The 26,417-nt window shown below is 33.4% G+C and overlaps 1 protein-coding gene across 1 annotated transcript; it reads left to right on the top strand.

The window, feature by feature from the left end:
* Positions 1–8,806: 8,806 nt before the first annotated feature.
* LOC139481321 (uncharacterized) lies at positions 8,807–25,288 on the top strand (the record flags this gene model as incomplete). The annotated part of the gene is given in 5 exon segments (XM_071264561.1): positions 8,807–8,865; positions 9,460–9,613; positions 17,887–18,020; positions 22,262–22,382; positions 25,151–25,288. Coding segments are annotated over 5 exon segments (575 nt in total), but the record flags the coding sequence as incomplete, so codon positions are not given.
* Between the last annotated feature and the right edge of the window lie 1,129 nt (positions 25,289–26,417).

Genomic DNA, 26,417 nt, shown 5'->3' with positions numbered 1-26,417 from the left:
TCATGTTTGTTGTACAAGGGCGAATTTAGCCTTGTCTTCTATTCTACTATTAATTTGGAGATAAAAAAAAGTGGCGGTAAGTCCTGAAAAAGTGTTATTTTTCACTACATATACTATATTAGGTCAATGTCAGAAAAATATCAACTTTTTTGTATGAGGCTGAGAAACTGGGGAAGGGCGAGGTTCTACCTCCTTTCCCAGTTTTGCGCCGAGTACAAAAAAGTTGATATTTTTCTGACATTGACCTTATATTGTTTTTATACTGCAACTAAAATAAATAATATTAATTATTATTTCAATTGTAGCACAACTTTCAAACTTATTTTCATCCCTTAATGAACCCCTGGCTGTGGAAAAATGCTCAATGATGAAATTGACATTGCACAAAATATAGCTGTGCTACTATATTTAGGAAATAAACACAACTAGTTGCAGTAGAAATATTTTAATGTTGCTGTCGCAAGTCGAACACCTAAGCTTATCAGTTGTTGCCGCCGTCACTTTATGGTCTTTATTCTTAAGAATATGGTTTATAACATATGCGCCGTTCTGCTGATTTAGTTTATGAACATCATGTCTGCACTCGATTTTTTTTATAGTTGGTCACATGGGTGGTGATTGACCATAGTTGAAAAAGGGGCGGTATAATATACTAACGAAAGAATAAAAGACCCAAATTCCATGATGACTGGCATTACGAAACCCACCCGTTTACGCATATTTATATTTTGATGTTTTATCTTGGCGGTTTATATATCGTATCAGAAGTAGGTCAAATATAGGATTTAGGGATGTTATGAAGACATCATTTTGAGATTGCTCTGATGTCCTACAGCTAATGTAGGACTTACTGGGCCGATGCCATGGAAGTCGGAGTGCAGTCCATTTAAAATGCATTGTATTGTTGAGACCCCAGACTTGCTGTTTAAGTTTCTGTATCGAATTCGAAATCGAAATATATTAATAAACTACAGATTCATAATACATCAAGTGTTTGTAGTTGATTTTTATGTACTAATATGTACCGTTTATTCACTAGACTACATCACCTGTTGCATACATGTAAGCGATTGTCGTTATTTATTCAGCAATTGTGGTTTTCTACACGGACTTGCACTTTATTGATTCTATAAAAGAACACATGCACACATTCTAACAGTCTTTCTTTACATGCTTCATCAATATAAGATGTCCGTACTAGAATATTTCCAGATCCAAGCAATCCTGAGTAGCAAGTAAATTTATGAATTGTTCTAATAGAGACTATCAATGATCTGATATCAACACTGAATCATCAAAATTACATAACCTCATATATATGACAAAAAACAAGGCAATAACAACTGTATCGTGCAAATAAAAAAGTGAAGACAACTTGAAAATTCAATTACTGGAACTATGTGCTCCGGGACATAGCTGATGTGGCACTGATAAGATATGTTAACAAGATAAATCACAGTTATCATGTTTTCCTCTATATATGAAAAAGATTGGCATTGCTACCTCGGACAACAAAATACATTACTGCTTTCAAAAAAATCAAATAGCAAAACAAACAAACAAAATAAATAAAACTAAAATACTTTAATATAAAAACACGCTTATTTTGGTCTTATGTTGTACTGTTACACTATTGTCATAATTTATAAAAACACGCTTATTTTGGTCTTATGTTGTACTGTTACACTATTGTCATAATTTAGACGGAGGATTTGGCATCAGTAAACAAGTTCAACTGCGAATGTGTCTGTCCCAAGTCAGAAGCCTATAATTCAGTGGTTGTCGTTTGTTGCCTTTAAGCCGTCCGTTTTCTCGTCTGATGTTTTTACAACTATCATGTCGAGTCCTTTTATGATTTTTGACTATGCGTTATTGATTTTGCTCTATGTTGAAGGCTGTACGGTGATCTGTAGTTTTAAGGTTTTATTTCATTTGGTCTCTGATGGAGAGTTGCATCATTTGCAATTAAAGTTATGGCATCTACTAATTTTTATATGTACGATTTCCTAAAAGGGCTAATGCCCCTTCTCATACACAGATTTTTCTTCATCGTCCTTACGGATCGCACAAATTGACGGAGTTTTACGACACGTTCGACCAATCTACTAGCTATATAGGGTTTGTTGAATATTAATAATATTAGTTTTTGCGAATATCTACGATCTACTTACTGGTATTTCACAAGCATTTAACGGATTGTGAATGTTTCTATTCATCGAAGCTTTTACGGTTTTTTACCAATATTTACGAGTCCTTACGATTTTGCAGCTTTTCTTCAACAATAAACAATACTTGCGAAAACCAAGTATACGTATCTGTTCTTAAAGTATTAGTACTTGTTAACTACACGAAAGTGCTTGTTATTACTCATAACAATCTTTACTAGAGTGGTTTTAATAATGGGAACATTTAATCCCGCTGCAAATGTTTGCACCTGTCCTAAGTCAGGAATCTGATGTACAGTAGTTGTCGTTTGTTTATGTAATATATACGTGTTTCTCGTTTCTCGTTTTGTTTATATAGATTAGACCGTTGGTTTTCCCGTTTGAATGGTTTTACACTAGTAATTTTGGGGCCCTTTATAGCTTGTTGTTCGGTGTGAGCTAAGGCTCCGTGTTGAAGGCCGTACTTTAACCTATAATGGTTTACTTTTTAAATTGTTATTTGTATGGAGAGTTGTCTCATTGGCACTCACACCACATCTTCCTATATCTATTAGAAGCTGACAATCGTTTGTATACTAGAAACTACATAGTTTATGTTTGAATGCAGTAACGTAGTACTATAAATTCGAATCAGGTACCTTGTATACGCATAATGGTTTTCCCGCCTTCTGTCAGCGGCTGTCCAATCATTTTTGTTTAGATTTACAAAGTAGTAACGAGGCTTGTTTAGGGGGGGGGGGGGGGGGGGGTATCAATATCCCATATCCCATTAAGTTTTTATCCCAATATCCCGTATCCCTATAATGTTTACCCCTTATATCCCAATACAAATTTTTTACGAATATCCCATTTCCCTAAAACTATTTTGAAATATTCCAAAAAATGATTATAAATTCATTCCCAAGCCCATTTTTTCCCTCATCATCACAACGTCAACAATTTTGGCTGGGAAAACAAACTGTGTTAAAGGAAATTTACAGTGCATACTTCCAGTGTTAAATAAGAAAGATGAAGTGTTCCATCTTAGAGCCTTGTATAACAATCTCTTTTTATGTGATAAACGATAAATTTAGTGTAAGGGTCTAATTTCAGACTTTTTTTTTAATTGTTCAAACCGTGATGCATATGACTGTAAAATTTCATTTTGATAGCATTCTTGTTTCATTGATAAGAAACTTTATCCTAAACGTTAAAATATGTTGGAAAGAACAGAAGGACTCAATCCTGTCTCTTGTCCGTGATTGCTCTGACACCCAACGACTGTTTTGCCAGACAAGCTGAGACTGTGGGACGTCAGAGCACGTCCATATCAAAAAGATATTTAGCATGCAAGTTCAATAACACAAAATTTAACACAAGAAAGCTTTCTGCTAATGTACCTACATTACACTTAACTGTTGCAATATTTTTACAGGAGGCAAAATTTGCACAGCCCTTGTTTTGCAAAGAAATAACACAACATTTGACTCTAAGATCTTGAACTTTATGAATTACATAGATCCCAATATTTTTGTTACTTTTTTTTTTAATTTCCTTCCTCACAACACCAGTAATAGAAAGAAAATATATCAATTTACATTGATTATTTAGTAATTATTCGTTATAAACATAGTTTATACGGCGAAATATCTACTTTTTGATATGGGACATGCTTTGTCGTCCCTCGGCCCCAGCTTGGCTGGCAAAACACCCGTTGCACATCAGAGCAATCTGTGAAACGTGGAGGCCTCTGAAGATCCTCGCCACGTAAAAAAATAAGAGGCAAAACATTAGAAATTATCCTGTTATCATATAAAGCATCAAAATAAATAAAAACATTGACAACAATAAGGCTTAACTCATCAGATGGATACATCTAACAAAAATCTATGATTATTTCAACAAAATTATCAATGCATATGAGCATATAATATATAAAAAGATGTGGTATGATTGCCAATAAGACAACTCTTCACAAGAGACCATGTGACACAGAAATTAACAACTACAGGTCACCGTACGACCTTCAACAATGAGCAAAGCTCATACCTTATAGTTAGCTATAACAGGTCCGGAAATGACAAATGTAGAACAATTCAAACGAGAAAACTAACGCCCTAATTTATGTTTAAAAAATGAACAAAAAACAAATATATAACACAGCAACAAACGACAACCACTGAATTAAAGACTCCTGACTTTGGACAGGCACATACATACAGAATGTGGCGAGGTTAAACATGTTAGCGGGATCCCAACCTTCCCCTTAACCTGGGACAGTGGACAGTACAACATAAGAACGACCTATACAAATCAGTTTAAAAAGGCTTAACTCATCAGATGGATACAAATAGAAATACATCTAACAAAATCAGAGAGTGGACGTGACCGAGTACTTGTACATCCCATCAACAAAAAGACACTAAGTACAGATCTGAGAGTACTCGCAGTTACTGACAGCTAGTGCAAAGCCAATTACAACTAATAAAAAGTAATGCATCTGAGATTAAATTATCAATCATTAAACATCCAGCATCCAATGGCACGGTAAACAACATCTCCGTAAAAATGAGGATGTGCTATCCCGTTTGAAATAAGTTTTCTACAGGTAGAACCAAACTTCAAAACCAAATCTAGAATTTAGTAAAGATTTTAAGTGATTTGTGGTAACGAAATCCCTGACTTTATAATTTACCAGTAATACATAGATTTCGTTATTAAAATCCAAAACGTTACAACAGACACGGGCAAAGCGGAGGTGTTGTGATATACAAACACTGTAAGATAGTGCCAAAGGAACATCACCATCCAAAAAAGGAAAATTAACAATAAGGAACGAAGTATGGAAAGCAAAACAAATACTATTAAAATTATCAGTACATATGAGCATATAAATATCGAAAATAGATCAATACTTTTCGCTTGGGTTTGGATGACTTTTGAATACAACGACCATAAACTCAATTAAAATCAAGAAAGCACTAAAATGACCTTTAATATTAAACTTTTTGGGGCAATTTTATCAAGTGAGATGTAAATATTTCTGTACTTAACTTTTAAATTCCTTTTATTTTTTTTCATGTTAAAATTTCAATATCCTTATAAATGCATTAATATCCCATATCCCATTTACTTTTAGGACAAATATCCCATATCCCTAAAATTAAAATGGCAAATATCCCGTATCCCAATATACCCTATACAAGCCTCAGTAACTGTTCATTCGGGTCTATGCACCATCCACATTTTTTTAGACCTAGTGCATGTCCTTTTACAAGAGAGCGTTTGTTATAAAATCTATAACTTTTTTCTGACATAAACAGGGATTTGTCGACGTCAGTCTTATTAAAATGCTTCTTGATATCAATGGTACCACATGAAATATTTTGTCATCAATAATGGCTTTATCAGAAAATTTGTTGATAGTATCGCAGTAAGGTCATATTTTTTACCTGTCGCATGTCATATGATTAGAAAGAACAATCAATAAGGTAATAAATAATCTGTTTATAATAATGACAGCTTAAGAAACATTTTCTTTTAGATTTTTTAAAAAGCTTTTTTTTGGTTTTTGTTTGAATTTTATCTTATTATTCAAAATAATCTTCCTTCAGTGCAAAGTTACACATAGTCTTTTCTTGTTGGTAGAGTATCTCATCAGTTTGTGAGGATACATCCGGAAAATGTTGAACACATATTTTTTTGCCGCTGTTTCTTCACATAAAATTCTAAACTATTTCAAAACAAAATTCTATTATTATTATTTCTTTTGTTATAGAATGAAATTCAAAACAGTGTGGCTGTGGCCATTGATTGACACATTAAATTCATCCATTGACTGGGACAATTTACGTGAACTTTATATCTGTAAGGTGCTACACTTTTTACGATAAATATAGCCAATTTGCGTGAAATATGTAGATAAGATTCAAATGAGTTTGGTAACTCCGTTTTTCCTATTTGCGATGAATAGTATAAAAAAAAAAAGCTGGATTAGTTTTTGATGTACAAGTCGTTTTAGTATGAGCAATTGAATTATTATTTTGTCTTTTTGATCATATACTCACAATTCATAATTGGTTCTGAATTGAAAAAAATAAATAAAAAAATTGTGTTTTAAACTCCAGATTTGGTTTTCAGGAATGTCGTATCTCAATGAATAACATCTAGTTTTATTGATAAGTTGCTGTATTATGCGTGTTGTTTCAAAAGCTGAAAGAAATATAAAAAGTTTTGCTGTTTTTGGCTAATGCCATCTTTGTCAGGGAGAAGAAAATTAAACCTTTACGAAAACGTAAACTCGCCAGTAGGCTTTTTAACCAAATATGGTTTATCGAATTCCTAAAACGTACCTTGTATTCATGGGCTGAACAATAATTTGTTTGGGGAGTAATTTTTGCATTTGCAATCGTTCAAGTTTCTACTTTACAGAACATGTTAGAAGAAGTTGTATGTCAGAAATCATTAATTATAGACAAAAGTAAAATAAAATAACAAGAATACAGAATTCTAAAAGGAAAATCCTTAATCAAATGACGAAATCAAAAGCTCAAATGCTTAGCAGCTGTTATATTCATGACTCGGTACAGGCATTTTATATGCGAAAAAAGTGAATTAACTCTAGTTTTATAGCTAGCTTAACCTCTCACTTGTTTGATAGTCGCGTCAAATTCCATTTTATTGACACAATGTGTGAATAAGATAAACACAAATGGTAAAAATGTCAAAAATAGGGGTAAAACAGCAACACAAACCCAAACAAAAACTGGAGGTTATCTCAGGTGCTCGGGAAGGGTGAGCAGACGTATCTTTTTAAGATTTGCTACAAATAACTGATTGATGGTACTGCAACAAATACAATTAATAGGAAATCCTTTATTAGAATGACAAGATAACGCATAAAACTAAGACCTTCGGTTACACGCACTCTTCTTAAAACAAATCTGATCTTGAATTCTAGAATAAGGCCCAAATTCGCACTTTAATATTTCTTCAATACTTGACTCAATACACATATCCACTCTTTTCCATTAGAAATACAATGATAGCTCTTAGTGACACCTAAATAAATATGAAATTTCATAAATATTAAAATATAAATGTATAATGACCTCCGACGATTTGGTTGGCAGTTGACATTGCAGTGCAATGAAATGTTATTGACATGACTTTGTCAATTCATACTGATCTGGTTATGAATGGTCATGAACACTTCCCATCAGCCTGTAACATTGTTTGAAGGATAGTCAAAGGTTTTCTGACTTAAATTGTCTACAATACGTTGACGTATTTCTGGAGCGACATTCGTAAGGTTTTATTCAAATTGCCTTGTTCAGTTGCGGCATATTATAATGCACTTTTTAGTGATTAAAGTAGGAGTATGATTTAAAAAACTCGAAAAAAATACATGGGTTTTAAATCTCGCTTGAATAATTCGTGCTACGTCAATAATACAGCATGTTCAATGACCTCTGATAGGTCTGGCATTGAATTTTCCTAAACTGAAAAAAGTATGGTAAGTATAAAAAGCATATATTTAAAGAATAATCACGATATGGAAAAAAAAACTACAAATGGTTAAATATAGGCAACAGTAGTATACCGGTGTTAAAAAGTCATAAATTGATCGAGAAAAAAACAAATCCGAGTTACATGTACAAACCTAAACCGAGGGAAACACATCAACCATAAAAGGAAAACAGGAACATCGGAGTGCAACAAAAAACTAACGCCATATTCCTGACTTGGTACAGGACATGTTAAAAAAGAAATCAAAAAACCTCCCGCTTTATGACAATGTTGGAAATATATTGCTAAAATGACAACACTATGTGGCAGAAGTACAGCGCATAAAACTGTCCTTTATATCCGTTCTCTACTTGTCAATATCGCTAATGTGCTATGATGTAAATAGTTATCAAAGGTACCAGGATTATAATTTAGTACGCCAGACGCGCGTTTCGTCTTCATAAGATTCATCAGTGACGCTCATATCAAAATATTTTTAAGCCAAACAAGTACAAAGTTGATGAGCATTGAGGATCCAAAATTCCAAAAAGTTGTGCCAAATACGGCTAAGGTGATCTATGCCTGGGTTAAGACAATCCTTAGTTTTTCGAAAAATTCAAAGTTTTGTAACAGGAAATTTATTAAAATGACCACATTATTGATATTCATGTCAACACCGAAGTGTTGACTACTGGGCTGGTGATAACAAAAGAGACAGTGTAGAGTTATATTTTACTGTTCTCAAAGTAGAAAAATGATATTTGGTCCGATTTAAAAAATTCTTGCTTAAGGAAATAGTTACAGTTGACATGCCAAAACATAAACATCTTTGTTTGTTTGACACAATAACTTTATCTTTTATTGACTTCACAGCGATAGAGGGGTGTTAGCTAGCAGATTTGCTTCTATATGTTATTACAAGCACAAAGAATAGAACTCATAAGTACTGAACTAGTTTAAAATTTGATAGCATACATATAGGGAACACTTCCTTTAAAATTCTTAACCTTCAAAAACAAAAACACTTCCTTTAAAATTCTTAACCTTCAAAAACAAAACGAAGATTACTTTAATTGGTTCTCTTCCTGTGTATAGGTATTTTAGGAAAATACGCATGCTCATGTTTTCATATATATCTTAGGTTTGTATTACTCCTGTCGGTCTACTTTTTTTAACTTCATAATCATGGCAAACTATATAGTTGCGCTTTCATGTGAGTAAAATAGTTTTGTAGTTCTGTTTTGTAGTCGATTCGTCTTGGATACCTATTCTGTAATGTTTATATATATTCTCCTATTCGGGGTCTGTTCCAAATTAAAATATCTCATTCTAGCCCATATAATTTAAGGCATTTTATATAATAACCAATTAAAATTGATATTTGTTATGTAATAATTTGAAGATGGAGATAATATCGAATGAAACTAGTAGCTTTGAACTGAGAGGTGAAGTAATAGTTGAATTGTCATTACCAATTTATTGAATTTTTGAAAATCTAAGGCTTTTCTACTTCAGGAATAGATTACCTTAGCCGTATTTGGCATAACTTTTAGGAATTTTTTGTCCTCAATACTCTTCATCTTCGTACTTTATTTGGCCTTTTAAACATTTTTTTGATTCGAGCGTCACTGATGAGTCTTTTGTAGACGAAACGCGCGTCTGGCGTAAATATGTAAAATTTTGGTCCTGGTTTCTATGATGAGTTTATTTGAAGGCATTTTGGCATTACAGCAATGCATTCATGTAAAAACTTCTACACTGAAATCTTATATTTTAAAACTTTTATTATATAGTTCTATCATTGTAGTGATGTTAATAGTTTTGATGCAGAGGAAGGTATATTGTGAAGAGTGTTCAAGCCTAAAAAGATGTTTAAAAGATAATGGGAACGATCTCTCGAATTATGAATTTAATTTTGATACTTTAGCTGAAATAAAAAAAGTCTGGGATGTCATATGCAGGTAAATAAATTTACTTAACATCGGTATACTAGTACGCAACTGTAAATTATACATGAAGCCCATTAATTGCTCTTTTGAATAACTTAAGTTGACTACAAAAAAAGCATTTCAAACACCAAACTCAAAATGAAGGAGAAGCAAGTTACAGTTAATAGTTATCAAAGGTACGAAGCTTATAATTTAATACGCCAGGCGTGCGTTTCGATTACACAAGACTCATCAGTGACGCTCGGATCAAAATAGTTATAATGTACAAAGTTGAAGAGCATTGAGGACCAAAAATTACCATTTATTTTCCAAACACAGCAAAGATAATCTATTCTTTTGTCAAGAAAATCCTTAGTATTTCGAAACATTCATACTTTCTGTAACCATGAAATTTATGAAAATGACCATATAATTGATATTCATATCAACACCGAAGTGCTCACTACTATGCTTGTGATACCCTCGGTGACGAAACATCCACCAGCAGTGACATCGACCCAGTGGTGTTAAAAGTACAGTTAAGTCTGCCCCACATTATGATTTACATCTAGACATTGATATGTGGGTCGGTTGAGTACAATGCTATGCGACAAAAATCGATTATATCAGTCTTTCCCGTCTTTCAATTTTTTATGTAACAGCACTCCAGCACCGCCTGTATTTGTGGTTTGTACCATAAATTAAATACGCTAACTTGTATTTCTTACCGTTGTGTAATTCATAGAGGGTCAATACTTTCATGGAGGCTTTTAAAGTGGTAAGGTTATAGTCATTCCATCGAATGTTTACGGACGCCATAATGAACTGGTTGACTCTCATATATGGAACGCCAAAACTGTCTTGTTATGACCATTTGTCATTATATGATGTGCATTTACCTTTATATGACGTGCACTTGTCATTATATGATGTGCACTTACCTTCATATGATGTGCACTTGTCATTATATGATGTGCAAACACCTCTATATGACGTGCAAATATGCTTACATTATGTCCAAGTATCTTTATATGATGTCCAAACATCTTTATATGATGTCCAAACATCTTTATATGATGTGCAACCACACTTATATGATGTGCAAATGTACTTATATGATGTGCAAATGTACTTATATGATGTGCAAATGTCCTTATATTATGTGCAAATATACTTATATGATGTGCAAATATCCTTATATGATGTGCATTTTCCCTTATATTATGTGCAAACATCTTTATATGATGTGCAAATATCCTTTTATAATGTGCATTTTCCCTTATATTATGTGCAAACATCTTTATATGATTTGCAAATATCATTATATTATGTGCATTTTCCCTTATATTATGTGCAAACATCTTTATATGATGTGGTTGTGTCGTTATATTATGTGCTTGGAATCTTATATCATGTGGTTCGGTTAACTTCATTATATGATGTCGAAACGTCATTATATGATGTGCTTTCATCGTCTTTATGGTCAATGAACATGATTACGATTAAAATGATTACTTTCTACGTCATAACTGATTCCGATCTGCTTCTTCAGAACTGATATAACCCGGATCAAATCTTTAGTTATTTAAAAAGAGAAAAACCTTGACATGTTTGTTTCTCGATTTAAGATGAAAAAAATCACACCAAATATTGATGGAAAATTGTCAAATTATGAATTTTAATCGGTGGGTCTACAATAATGAATATACGGGATCTACAATAATAAGCATACGTTAACTTATTACATTTTAGAAATAGATCTTTAATCTTTTAAGCGAAAGTGCATTTTTAAGATAAAGTGAGACAGTGCATTTTAACAAAAATTAACGTTTCAAACATTTCGGCGAAAGATTAAGATCAATTAATGCAGGAACTAGTTGAAGAATTTCCCGGCAGTGGCGAAAATATGATGAAACAAATTGTGTGGCTTCTTATTTTTTTTTTTTCGGTTTGAGTAAAAGCTCCGTGTTGAAGGCCGTAATTTCAATTGACCTATAATTGTTTACTTTTTACACATTATGACTTAGATGTAGAGTTGTCTCATTGGCACTCATATCATATTTTCCTATTTCTATTCATTGCAAAAGTCACCAACGATACTCAAAGTCAGTTTTAAAAATATTTTATAACGATAGCTATCCTCTCTTGCATATATAATCATACCGGTATGGATGATTGGTTGGTTAATTTGTTGATTGATTGCTTTTTAACGCCACTTTTAACACTATCATGTTATTTCGTGGCGGTGTGTTTATAGAGATGGAGAAAGCCGAAGTCCCCGGACAGAACCACCGACATTCGATACGAAAAACTAATAATTCTATTCAATTGAGATTGGAGTCGAGCTTACCTGCCACGTGTGGGATTCGACCCCCCCCCCCCCAAATGAATTAAAGGAGATATGGGATGACCTTCAACTCTGTGCATGACATTTGCTTGCATCTTTTTATTATGTTTTCATTCATTTATTGCACACTTACATGTACATGTGTATGAATGTATGCTTGACGTCCAGCGGAAAATTGATATATATATATATATAAGACTATGTGGTATGATTGCCAATGAAACAACTCTCCACAGGACACCAAATGACACAGAAATTACCAACTATAGGTCACCGTACGGCTTCCAACAATGAGCAAAGCCCATACCGCATAATCAGCCGAAATGACAAATGTAAAACAATTCAAACGAGAAAACTAACGGCATAATTTATGTACAAAAAATGAACAAAGAACAAATACCGTTATGTAACACACCAACAGACGACAACCACTGAATTACAGGCTCCTGACTTGGGACAGGTGCATATTCGGACGGGAACATATTAATGTGAAATGAATATTAACCCTGTTTTGTAATAGACCGACACCCTGAGTCGGATTTTTAACATGCTACTTCGCAGAAATCCATTTCACCTTACGGTGTTACCCAAACAGATTATTTTGATTCCGAGCAAATTTGATTTTACTCCTTAATTTAGCAGGGAAGCAGCAAATATCAATTTTAAATTCTTTGGTTTTGAACCGGCCGGAATTCGAACCTACGACCACCAACACTAGAGGCTAATATGCTACCATGAAAGCACCGCCACTAGACAGTTATACCCGTTATATAAAAGGAAAGCCATTCAGATATACAACTCCGTAAACAGGGCTAACATAATGACCATTGATTTTTTTTTTTTGGTGATTGCGGGTCAAAGGGAGGGGGGGGGCATGTTTTTTTTTGTAAATGTTTGATTCCAAGTTTCTTGAAACTTTTTTAAGATAGTTTATCTTTTTTCAGGAGGGAATCAAAATAATTGTTTCCAATGATAATGAGAGAAAAAATAAAACAATAATGAAATTAAAAAAATAACGATATTATTTTTTAAAAAGAGTTTTTACATCTAAGTCGAAAAATATGTTTGTCCTGAAACAAGGAACACGTCCTCCTGCCCACACTTCATGTTTACATCACGATGACCGTGAGGGCATTCCGATGTATTATCGCAACAGAGATTTGACATTTGTAAGTAATATATATGCACACGTACAGAACAATTGTGTTAACGCATGCGGAAGAATATCTCAAGAACATCTATGCGGGAAAAACGAATGCCTACATAAATCCAAACTATTAGAAAATCCGAATTATTACAGAAGAGTTTTCACCATGCACTTGCACTGCACTATTATTAGAATAGAAGAATAGAATGCTATAGCATCTGGACCAAAATTATGTATACATGTAACTGTTATGGTATAGAACCACTAATTCAGGTCCGGTCGGAAAAAAACATACAAGAACGTAGTACATATTTTAAACAAAGTAGTTGCTACGCATAGCTGTATCTTTGTCAGTAGCGGGTATATTTGGTTGATTATGGTATCAAATAAAAGCTTGGGGACGTGGGACCACTGTACAAACCTTGTTGAAAGATTTACTTGAATAATAAAGAAGTATATGGAATTTTGATAGAAGGGCACATTTGACCGGTTGTTCAGATCAGACATTCCTGTTTGGTACTATCAAACTTCAGGGAACAATTACGCTCTAATATGCAATTAAAGGTATGTTGTTTTTTGCAGCACAAGTCAGGATAAGGTACAGTTTTGACATGAAATAACTGCCACTTTATTTGAACTTAAAACAAAGTAGCCATAAATTAATGAAATTGTAGAATTTAACATAGAAAGGGGCGTATGACATTTGCGCCGATTTTGAAAATTTTCATTCTTTCATTTGCGCCGATTTTATATTTGCTCCTAATTAGATTTACAGGTAAGTTAAAACTTGTACATGTATTGTGCTATACCACTGGTAAAATCTGGTTATAATTGTTTTTCATCCATGTTTAAGTTAATTTTGATTCATATTGTTCTGGAATTCGTTGTAACTTGATGGTCATATTGCACATTGAAACGTACCGAGAAGTAAATTTCGCAATCATCGAGGGCCATACATATCGGAAGGTCAGTGTTCTCAAACATAACTACATATCTTACTAATCTACCATAAAATCGTGTAAAGCCAGAGTTACCACGGATTCTATTGTCAAAACACAGATCGAGCATAGCCATGTGGTAAATGTCCGAAAGACAGATGCTAAAGAACTACGGATACGGTCAACAAGGAAAAAAGTCTGGAGATGTATCTTGTAGGCCTTCTTCCACCTCCCAGTGGTGAGCAGGGGACAACAGTTATATACATGTTGTGATTGACAATTCATTACATTTGTACAAGCGGCAAATGGAAGAGGTCTATTATGATAAATGAAAAATAACATTGGACTTGGATGGACAGTTCTCTCATTGACACTCACATCTTTTTATATCTATTCACCTGTAATAAAAATCGGCGTAAATGAAAACAAAAATCGGCGCAAATGAAAGAAAAAATCGGCGCAAATGAAATGCTGATCGGCGCAAATGCAAAACGCCGATTGAAAGCAATGGGGCTATGAATTAGTTGTTTTATACCTTATATACAAATATTAATTTAATATATAACATCAAACCAGAGTATACCGATTTGCATCACTACAATTGTGATTACGGTGAGGTTGAAGTCCCTGTCATTTATTCATCATCCAAGCACGAACTTGTCTCAGACAAAAATATATCTATGTAAATTAACCTCACTTTCAGGTATTTACATGTGATTTTCTTTTAGACAAGTGCGTGTGACCATTCACGAGAACTAGCGGTCATCCGATGTTCAGTTCGTCAGTCCTTTGATACTGGTTGTTCTAGTAAATATTACATCTGCCAATGAAATTCAGTTTTCACATTTGTGAAGGTGTATATAAATCCGACAAAACCGAGAATCCCAATGGTCTTAAAACAGAAAACAGAATGTAGCCTTTTCAAATCCGCGTAAGCATAGCTTGGACACACAATATCTGTAATTTAATTAGATTTGTGTCTGAATGAACATAAAAACACTGTATTTATTTTTTGTTCACTGAGGCCTGGTGGTCTCTGACAGATAGAGAGTTGTGTTTTCAGTTTTTCTAAGTAAAGATTTACGGCGGTGACTTTTAATATTTTGCGTTTATCTTTAAAACTACAGTAGATTAAAAAAAAATAATAATAGTGCAATGTATGTGAATATATTCTATGGTATATTTTAAGGTCCCATTTTGGGCAATTTTGGCTCTTATGAGTTTTGTTGCTTTATTGCCTATTATCTTGATACTTATTTATAGAGAAACCTTTTCTTAGCAAAATAGTTTTCTCGTTTGAGTTGTTTTACATTGTCATCATGGGGCCTTTTATACTGACTATGCGGTATGGGCTTGCTCATTGTTGAAGGCCTTACGGTTACCTATAGTTGTTAATTTCTGTGTCCTTTTTGTCTCTTGTGGAGAGTTGTCTCATTGGCAATCATACCACATAGTCTTTTTTTATATATTATAAGAACAGATTTAAAAATAAGTAAATTATGATTATTGTCATTTTCATCATTGGTGGTGGGGACGGGGTAGGAAAATGGGAATTCCTCTATTTTTTTTCCAAGTTATTACCGTGAAATAGGAAAAAACCACAATAATTCCAGACATCAAATGTACCCACCCACCCCCGCACTAATAAAACTCACCAGAGAACAAGTGTGGAAGTTGTTTGAGAATTTTATTTTGGCTATACCGGTTATGGTCTCATTGATATTTATCGCACCTTCATTTAATATTACTAGTTTCAGATGGAACAAACTCTGCTAGAAGAAAATTAATTATTTGTTAAAAAAAAACTAAGGATTTAGATTTTAACAGATGAGGCTAGCGGAGCTAGACGTAAAATTGACGTCTTTCGAGTCAAAACTATTAATTTTTACGGGGGAGGAGGTAGTAAGATGAGGGTATACAGGTCTTAATTTGAATTTATTTATTATTCAATATCTGACACACCATAGGTTGTGACACATAATAAATGTGGTCGAAGATTTTCAAAAGTTGAAATTGGGCAATTACCTATTATATATTGTCCATTATCCGAAATCTTAATTTATTGGTAGATTCAACACATCAAAGAACCCTAAGTATTGCTTGTTTTAAGTGCCGTTTTGGCCCCTTATTTCTAAAAAGTTTTTGTCTGGCAATAAAGTATTTACGGACAACGAACACATCGCAAAAACATTATGCTGCGTCAAATCTATAAATATATAAACAATTGAATACCACCATTTTATTTTAAAAAAAAATCAAAATTAAAGACTCCATTAATTTTTCCTATCTCCTCTTTATGTGGGTTGCACATGACCGGTCCATTATATTAGTCATTACCCTATCAATGTCCTTTTTTTGTTCATTTTTGTGTCTTTCTTCAGAAAAGTGATATATAAAGACAAACTTCTACAGCTAAGATGATCAGCAAAGCAAACTTTACAAATCAATAAACATACTGGAAATTCATGATGTATTGACTTCTTTAAAAAAAAAAAGCTGCTAACGCAAGATATAAAGATATTGTCAAATATAAGCCTAGTACAATGAGCATAGAGCATGGCGTAAAAGAACCATTTCTTTAATTTAATAATTTTAACTGTATGCCCATTATTGCAGGCCTCGTATGTTAATTATTGTAGACCCATTGATTAAAACTAAACTTTGCAATTCACAATTTGACAATTTTCCAATAATATCTGGTGTGATTTTTTTTTCATCTTAAATCGAGAAACAAACATGTCTAGGTTTATTTCTTTTTACATCTCAACCATTTTCCAAACAATAGCTACAGATTTGATCCGGGTTTATATTAATTCTGCAGAAGCAGATCGGAATCAGTTATGACGTTGACAGTAATCATTCTCATCGTAATCATGTTCATTGACCATAACAACGATGAAAGCACATCATATAATGACGTTTCGACATCATATAATGAAGTTAACCGAAACACATGATATAAGATTACAAGCACATAATATAATGACACAACCACATCATATAAAGATGTTTGCACATAATATAATGACACAACCACATCATATAAAGATGCTTGCACAAAATATAAGGGAAAATGCTCATCATATAAGGATGTTTGCACATCATATAAGTATATTTGCACATCATATAAGTACATTTGCACATAATATAAGTATATGTGCACATCATATAAGGATATTTGCACATCACATAGGAATGTTTGCACATCATATAAGTATGTTTGCACATCATATAAGTATGTTTGCACATCATATAAGAACATTTGCACATCATATAAGTATTTATGCACATCATATAACTATATTTGCACATCATATAGAGATGTTTGGACATCATATATAGATACTTGCACATAATATAAGCATATTTGCACGTCATATGAAGGTGTTTGCACATCATATAATGACAAGTTTACATCATGTAAAGGTAAATGCACATCATATAATGAAAAGTGCACATCATATAAAGGTAAATGCACATCATATAATGAAAATGGCCATAACAAGACAGTTTTGGCGTTCCATACTCATAGGTAATCTGTGTTACATTTATGAACAAGGATATGTTCTAATTGTCTCTACCACGAACCCCTCATATTTTCATTGCCCGTGACATCACCAAATGTGCATCATATCCGAATCTGTACTTTGAAACATGACGAGTACTAGTACTACTATTGGTATTGGCAACCCGTTTACCATTCAAGTTCACATGAGATATATCCTAGTTAAAGGTGGGGTTCGTGTTGCTCAGTCATTAATTTTTATAAAAATTACTGCAAAATAATTCTTTAATAATAAATCTTGTTTTTATTTTAATTTAATAATATGTCTAAATGGTTCAAAATTCAAATGATAACATTTTATTTTTACAGAGATGCAGAAAGCCTTACCAATTGTATTTCAAAAACTAACCGTGTATGCTACGAAATAAAAAACCCGATCGTTTTTGTACAGTCGTTGACGTTCTTCAAGGCTACGTTTCAACACATGTGTGCAAAGAAAAACGGTAAAACAATAATAATTAAATTAATTAACCTTATGTTTATCGTCAACACGTGTATTGTTATCAACATGCTTCTGACGGTGTAGGTCATCTCTTTGAAATTTTGTGTTTTATACGCATTTTATCACAGTCGAATGAAACAATTTTAGAATCTTGTGAAATCTCGAAGGTTTAAGAAATAATTCTGGTATGCCATGGTCTAAGCTCATTTTAACATAGGTAGGCAATATAATTGTCAATATCTTTATACCTAGCGTGGCATGACAGAATTATTTCAATTCTAATGGAAAACGTGTTTTTACTTCGAAGAGGACCTAAAATACGCGTTCATAAAGTACTATTTTGAATAATGAAGCCAAACCGTTGTTGAAAATCAACCGTTTTACAATGATCAAACGAACTCATACATGTAGTACATGCTTACTTGCTTTTACACTAATTTTTGTAATTTCCTAGTGCGCGACACCAAAACAAAAGTCCAACTTGATTTTGAGCGTTGTACAAAACACAGCTGATGTTGAAATGTCATGGCATGTTTTATGCTCTTTTAAACATAGACATGCAATGTATTTGTCAATATATGTATACTGAGCGTTGACGAGGTATAAAATGTAGGCAGACATAACACTTTTCATAATGCCTATTCAGATTAAAATAAGCATAGAGCATGACACGATAAAAATATTTTGATTCGAATTGGAAAATGTAGAACTTTTGTAATTCGAAGCGGACCTATATTACGCGTTCGAAGTACATCCATTTTGACTTGATGAAGCCAAAACGTGACGGAAAATCATTCGTTTGACAATCAACTAATGAACAGATACATGAAAACTTACATGAAGAATGAACACGCGACTCTACACTTTAGTTGATGTAAATGCAGTCATAGGTCTTCAAATATTTCAATCCTTTATGGGTTGATTTAAAATAAATAAATCAGTAAGCAATGAATGTGGTTGTTAAATTTGATAGATGCTTTTAATGCTACTTTGTTAAATATTTGTTTGTTGTTGTTCTAATTGAGACTGCGAAACAGTGATGACTGCTGTGCCCCTATTTTGACAATTTTATCTATAAATTATATCTGTTTTGTTCACGCATCTTTGTAAATATAATTTTACTTGCCGACTTGTTTCTTTATTATTATGAGGCTGACTTCATGCAGGAACTTGTAAGGAAGAAAGATAAGAATTTAGCAATTTCCTTTAACTCTACTTTCCGCTATATAGATGATGTTCTTTCACTAAACAATTCAAAATTTGGTGACTATGTGGAACGCATCTATCCCATCGAACTAAAGATAAAGGATACTACAGATACAGTTAGGTCGGCTTCATATCTTGGCTTTCATCTAGAAATTGACAATGAGGGTCGATTGAAAACAAAACTTTATGACAACATTCCAGCAGCACCTGCATACGGGGTATATATCTCCCAATTAGTACGATATTCCCGTGCTTGCATTTCCTATCATGATTTTCTTGATAGAGGGTTGCTGCTCACAAGGAAGCTATTAAACCAAGAGTTCCAAATGGTGAAGTTGAAATCATCCCTTCGTAAATTTTATGGACGCCATCACGAGTTGGTTGACCTTTATGGAATAACAGTTTCACAAATGATATCGGATAAGTTCCTTACGTTGTAACTACAATCCCCTTCCCTTTCATGAATGTGACCTACCAAATTAGACTATTTACCGGATTTGTAATTACATAAGCAACACGACGGGTGCCACATGTGGAGCAGGATCTGCTTACCCTTCCGGAGCACCTAAGATCACCCCTAGTTTTTGGTGGGGTTCGTGTTGTTTATTCTTTAGTTTTCTATGTTGTGTCATGTTAACTATTGTTTTTCTGTTTGTCTTTTTCATTTTTAGCCATGTCGTTGTCAGTTTGTTTTAGATTTATGAGTTTGACTGTCCCTTTGGTATCTTTCGTCCCTCTTTTTATGCCCCACCTACGATAGTAGAGGGGCATTATGTTTTCTGGTCTGTGCCTCCGTTCGTCCGTCCGTCTGTGCGTTAAAGTTTTTGGTCAAGGTAGTTTTTGAAGAAGTTGAAGTCCAATCAACTTGAAACTTAGTACACATGTTCCCCATGATATTATCTTTCTAATTTTACTGCCACATTATAGCTTTGACCCCAATTTCATGGTCCACTGAATATAGAAAATGATAGTGCGAAGTTCAGGTTAAAGTTTTTGGTCAAGGTAGTTTTTGATGAAGTTAAAGTTACATCAACTTGAAACTTAGTACGCATGTTCCCTATGATATGATCTTTCTAATTTTAATTCCAAATTAAAGTTTTGACCCCAATTTCACGGTCCACTGAACATAGAAAATGATAGTGCGAGTGGGGCATTCGTGTACTATGGACACATTCTTGTTGTAAATATAATGGAATTTGATGCGACTGTCATACATGTGAGAAGTTTACCGCTATAAAACAAGATTCAATCCATCATTTTTCTACATTTGAAAATGCCTGTACCAAGTCAGGAATATGACAGTTGTCCATTCGTTAGATGTGTTTTATCATTTGATTTTGTCGTTTGATTGGGGACTTTCCGTTTTGAATTTTCCTCAGAGTTCAGTATTTTTGTGATTTTAATTTTTAATTAGTTTCCCAGCGAGCAACATCAAAACAAATGTCCATTTTGATTTCTGTCCTTGTTCAAAACATAGCTGATCTTTGCAATTGTAATTGTGACGTTAATCATATCTTTTATTGAAATCAGAACATGACTTCGTTTCAAAAGCAAACGAAGAACGTCAAATCAGGATACATAAAACAAATTGACGTGGACCCCATATTCAATTTACCATAATTTACATCTTAATAAAAGGTTTATATACAATATGATGTTTATTAGTTATAATACGAATTTAATTTCAATTGGTCAAGTTCATCGTATTAAATAATTTTTTTTGGAACATTCTTGCTAAGTTTAAAATCAAATCATAAAAAGTGATTATATAGTAGCTATATATAATATAGCCACAGCACTATGACAAATGTATGACGCATGTAACAGATATTTGTTTCAGTGCAATGATAAGAGAAACGCTATTGAGTCTTGTGGAGAGCCCTATTCAGATGAACGAGAACAAAACCTAACATATAGAAAATAATTTAGTCTCAAAATGTCGTTTTCAGTGCAAAAACCAGATTTTTGTAAATTGTCTCTACATTTTAGGATACATAGATTCCATGTATGCATATCCGTGTCTACTAATGGCTTTAGTTTGTACTTTGTAATAAAAGCAATGTTAAATTCTAAATTAATTTTTTAAGGAGAAATAATGTCGGATTGATAATATGTTTTTATTTCAAATACAAACATTAATTGAATAGCCTTGTTTTGTAAACTCAAGTTTCTATATCACGTCTTCTCAGAAAGAAACTGTTAAACTAAAAAAAAAGTTGTCACACTCGAAATAATCAGATCATATCACTCAAAAAACCATTATCCTAGCAGGACACTTTATACCACTGTCCCAGGTTAGGGGGAGGGTTGGGATCCCGCTAACATGTTTAACCCCGCCACATTATTTATGTATGTGCCTGTCCCAAGTCAGGAGCCTGTAATTCAGTGGTTGTCGTTTGTTTATGTGTTACATATTAGATTTTCGTTCATTTGTTTTACATAAATGAGGCCGTTAGCTTTCTCGTTTGAATTGTTTTACATTGTTTTATCGGTGCCTTTTATAGCTGACTATGCGGTATGGACTTTGCTCATTGTTGAAGGTCGTACGGTGACCTATAGTTGTTAATGTCTGTGTCATTTTGGTCTTTTGTGGATAGTTGTCTCATTGGCAATTATACCATATCTTCTTTTTTATACTTTACCTTACCTGATGCATAGTGCTACCGATATCCGATATTCTGAAATACAAATGTTGTCTGTTTTTTTTTTTTTTTTATATCTGCCTATTTTGATCCCATTTTGTGTTAACTCGATAATGCCTTACTGATCGAGTTGGCGTGACGTTCCGTTTTATCAACTTTTGGAGAAAGGCTCTTAGACATACACAAACTCAGAAAAAGTGAACTTTCCGAGTCTTTGTGGTAATGCCTTTAGGTCTAGGCTTGACTTTCGTAACTAAAACTGACACAGGAGACACATACAAATATTTGTGTTGTTCTCTTGTTGATCGAGGTTTTGTGGAATAATGGCCCTTAACTTATGATATTTCTTTTAACTTTTTAAATATAAAGTTTTAAATATATGATTTTTCAACAGGAATGGCTCATTTTTCAATGTGTATGATAAACACGCTTTCGGATCAATATGGTACTATATTGTCGACATGTTTTAATGTTAACATGATTAACGAAGATGACTTAATTATTTCTAAATGCGGGTAAGTCTTTTTATATTGTATACATACAGCGCCTAGAATACCTTATACGTAGACAGAAATAAATTTCACACTATTGGCATGAAAAGCTTAGCTGAAATAGTAAAGGAAAAACGGAGTATACGAAGAGATATTTTAAGTTTATACACTTAAAATCGAAGACAAACGTAGCTTCACAATGCCATTGCAAATATGAAAAAACGGCCTAAAGCAAAACAACATAAAATTGAGAATGGAAATGGGGAGTGTGTCCAAGAGACAATAACACGACCAACACATGATCAAAGAAAAAACAGTCTATAAAACAAAAGATTATGTTTGTCTGACAATAGAGTGGTCAAATGTTATTAAACGAACAAAAAAGTCAGTCAAACTCAATTTTGTTTCTGAACAGTCGTGCAACATATTTTCAATTTTAATCAAGACTGAAGTCGATTTTCAGCTCACCAGGCTAAAAGAGACGTGTAAGCTTTTTACTAATGTTCATCCTGTAAAAAGATATACCTGTCCTTAATATTTCAAACGAATCGGACAAGCCGTTGTTGCCCCTGATCATGAATTTGCAATTTTAAGGACATTTCTCAGTTTTTGATTATTATCTTGAATATTATTATAGATAGAAAATACCGTTCTGCAAAGTAAGATCTAAAAATAAGTCAACATAACCAACATGGTTAATTGACCCCAAAAGGAGTTATTGCCCTTTAAAGTCAAATTTAACAAGTTTTCGTAATATTTTAATATCTTTTACAAAAGTCTTAAAAAGTCTTATCGTGCAATAACTGAGTCAAAATTAACCAATTGAAACTTGGCCAAAATCATCATTAGGGTTTAGTTTAAAAATGTGTCCAATGACTCTGCCTGCCAACTAACATTGCTAAAAATAGAACATAGGGGTAAAATGTAATTATTGATCTATATCTCCGAAACTAAAGCAACAGTATAACGGTTGAATATTTTCATGCATCAATTGTAAATAAACTAGAGGCCTGAGAGCCTGTGTCGCTCACCTGACTTAATAATATAAAAAGGTAAAAATCATAACAGATACTTACAATGATGTTTGAGGCCAAATTTGATTTAATATTGCTGTGGTTGCTTTCATTCCATTCAGTCGTTCTATAAAAGAAGACATTTGTATGCATTTCCGATAGGGTCCTATGTTAAAGTAAGTCCCTGGCTGGCGGACATCTTGGATATTGGATCGGCTACAAAGTAACAACACTTGGTCAGCACCTCACAAGATACGTCCATGCTATGTTTGGTTTCATACCATTCAGTTGTTCTCTAAAAGGAGACATTTGTATGTATTTTAAATAGGGCCCTATGTTAAACTAAGTCCCCCGCTGGCCGCCATTTTGGATAATTGATCGGCTACAAAGTAACAACACTTGGTCAACGCATCATAAGGAACATTCATGCTCTGTTTGGCTTCATTCCAATCAGTGGTTTCTAAATGAAGACATTTGTATGTATTTCCCATAGCGTCCTATTTGGCAAAATATTTAGGAATATTCGGTCCTAGGTGCTATTCGGCTTCGTACTCTATTTGGTCTTTTAAACATTTTTGATTCGAGCGTCACTGATAAGTCTTTTGTAGACGAAACGCGAGTCTAGCGTAAATATGAATTTTAAATCCTGGTATTAAAGATGAGTTTATTATGTTAAACTAAGTCCCCCGCTGGTGGCCATCTTGGATGATGGATCGGCTACAAAGTAACAACACTTGGTCAGCACCTTATAAGGAACATTCATGCTTTGATTGGTTTCATTTTATGTAGTGGTTCTCTAAAAGAAGACATTTGTATGTATTTCCCATAGGGACCTATGTTAAACTAAGTCCCTGGCTGGCGGCCATCTTGGATGATGGATCGGCTACAAAGTAACAACACTTGGTCAACACCTCATAAGGAACACTCATGCCATATTTAGTTCCATTCCATTCAGTGGTTCTCTAGAAGAGGTTCAAAATGTAAAAAGTTAACGACGACGACGAAGGACGCCAAGTGATGAGACAGGCTCACTTGGCCATTCGGACCAGGTGAGCTAAAAATATCATGTGTGCGACACAGGCTCCTTGGAGCCCCTATTTGAATTAAACTATGCTTAATAGTTTAATAAATATGTCAGACCACCAATTTAAAATTCCAATCTATTCAACCAAATTGAGCAATTTTCACAGCATTCTTCATAGTTTACCATATGTTAAACTTCATAGAAACCAGGTATATCCTGAATTGCACATGCATCACCTTTCTGCATTTCAAATTTCGAACCCATAATTTAAATATTGTTAGAAAAAAATGCCTTTCGAAAGCCAATTCTACCAAAATAATCATAGGCTTTGGAAATCTATAAATTATCATACAACGGAGTTCATTAATTTTCAATTAAATTTTGCATCAAAATGATCTTAATATATTTTTCTTTCACCAGGAGTTTGATTTTTGCAAATTTGTTGGTTAATTAGCATTATTTTTTGTCGGAGTAGGGCTTCTTTAACCTACATTCTAAATTGGAGTTACTGAAATTGGTGGTCTTACAACTAAACATGTACACCGAGTACGGAAACTGATGTGAACAAACGTTATGTTTATGCAAAACCATCTTTTTAAAGCGTTGTTAAAATGAATTAAATTGATCAATGGTCTTCGATTTATATTTTGAACCTACATAGTGGACACAAGGCTTAGGCAAAAAAAGGTAATTAAAATTTGAAACTTAAGACTTAATTGAAATTATATTCCTATAAAATTTCTTCTTTATTTTAGCACGGTAGAACAAACTTCAGTCTCTAAATGCATAAAAGGTTTCATTACGGGAAAATGCAGTTCTGAAGCAGTAAACTTCATCAATTCTCCTCCAGGCAGTGAAACTTGCTCAGCAACCAATATGATTGGACAAATAACTACCGTTATTGGTGTATTCATTTTGAAAATTATTATCACATAATATTACAAATATGAAAGAAGAAATCTCGTCGCTATACTAAAAGGAGTAGGTTCAGTAAGACCCCTTTTTGGCCCCAAAATATAGCAGTTTTACAAAATTGTTAAAATGTAAACCTTTACTTATTTATTGGACAGTAAAATCTTCTGCTACATAAATATGGGCTGTTTTTAACAATACAATGCACATATATCCGGTACTAGCACCATTAAGTCATGCTAAATTACTGAAATCCTCATAATTCTGGCATTTTAGTAAAATTTTAGACGGTTTTCGTGTAAAACGAAAGTGGCCGCATTCGTGTTCATCCTTAATATTGAAATGTAAGTTGTATTTAATGATAATACATAACATATATAAAGGTTGAGGATGAACACGGATGCGGCCACTTTCATTTTTACCAAAAACCAACTGAAAAGTGACATTTTTCGGCATATTAGGTAGATTTTTCATATTTGAGCTTGAATCGGATCGTTTTAATGACTAAATCTGTTAAAATCTTTCACATAAACTAATTAATTCAAATAAAATAGACACTTAGGTGTTTAAAAAGTGGTCAAAATCTTTCGACAGATGAACCTGAAATTTGAGGCCAAAATCGGTCCTTACCGGACCTACTCCTTTATGCGTGACTATCTTTATCTGTATCTAGCTTCAATAAAATCCAAATAAGGTCATACTTTAAATTTGTTACTGAATTAATTAATGTACTTCTCCAGTACAATTTTGTGATTTAATGTCGGTTTTCAGAATCAACACCTATCTTATTCTTCACTCGTTCTCGGATATAAGTAAGTTTTGCAAAAACGTACAAACGACACTGTAAAACATTAGATACTATAAACTAATATATCTAAAACACAAATTATGTACGCTTTATATATTTATAATAAACTACATGTATTAAAATATATAGACTAGTGTGTTTAGTCTTACTTCAGGCTTCCTTCGACTCAACTTTCCGACAAAAGAGATGATTTTAGCTTCCCAATTGTGAACTTTCCATTTCTATGTAGCAACATTCCAGCAGCGCCTAAATACGGAGTAAACATCTCCCAATTTATACGATATTCACGGGCATGTATTTTC

This window comes from Mytilus edulis, chromosome 7 (assembly GCF_963676685.1).
Source record: "Mytilus edulis chromosome 7, xbMytEdul2.2, whole genome shotgun sequence".
In the NCBI taxonomy this organism is placed as follows: Eukaryota; Metazoa; Mollusca; class Bivalvia; order Mytilida; family Mytilidae; genus Mytilus; species Mytilus edulis.
Note: the sequence above shows the minus strand (reverse complement) of the source record. Positions and strands in the feature narration are given on the sequence as shown.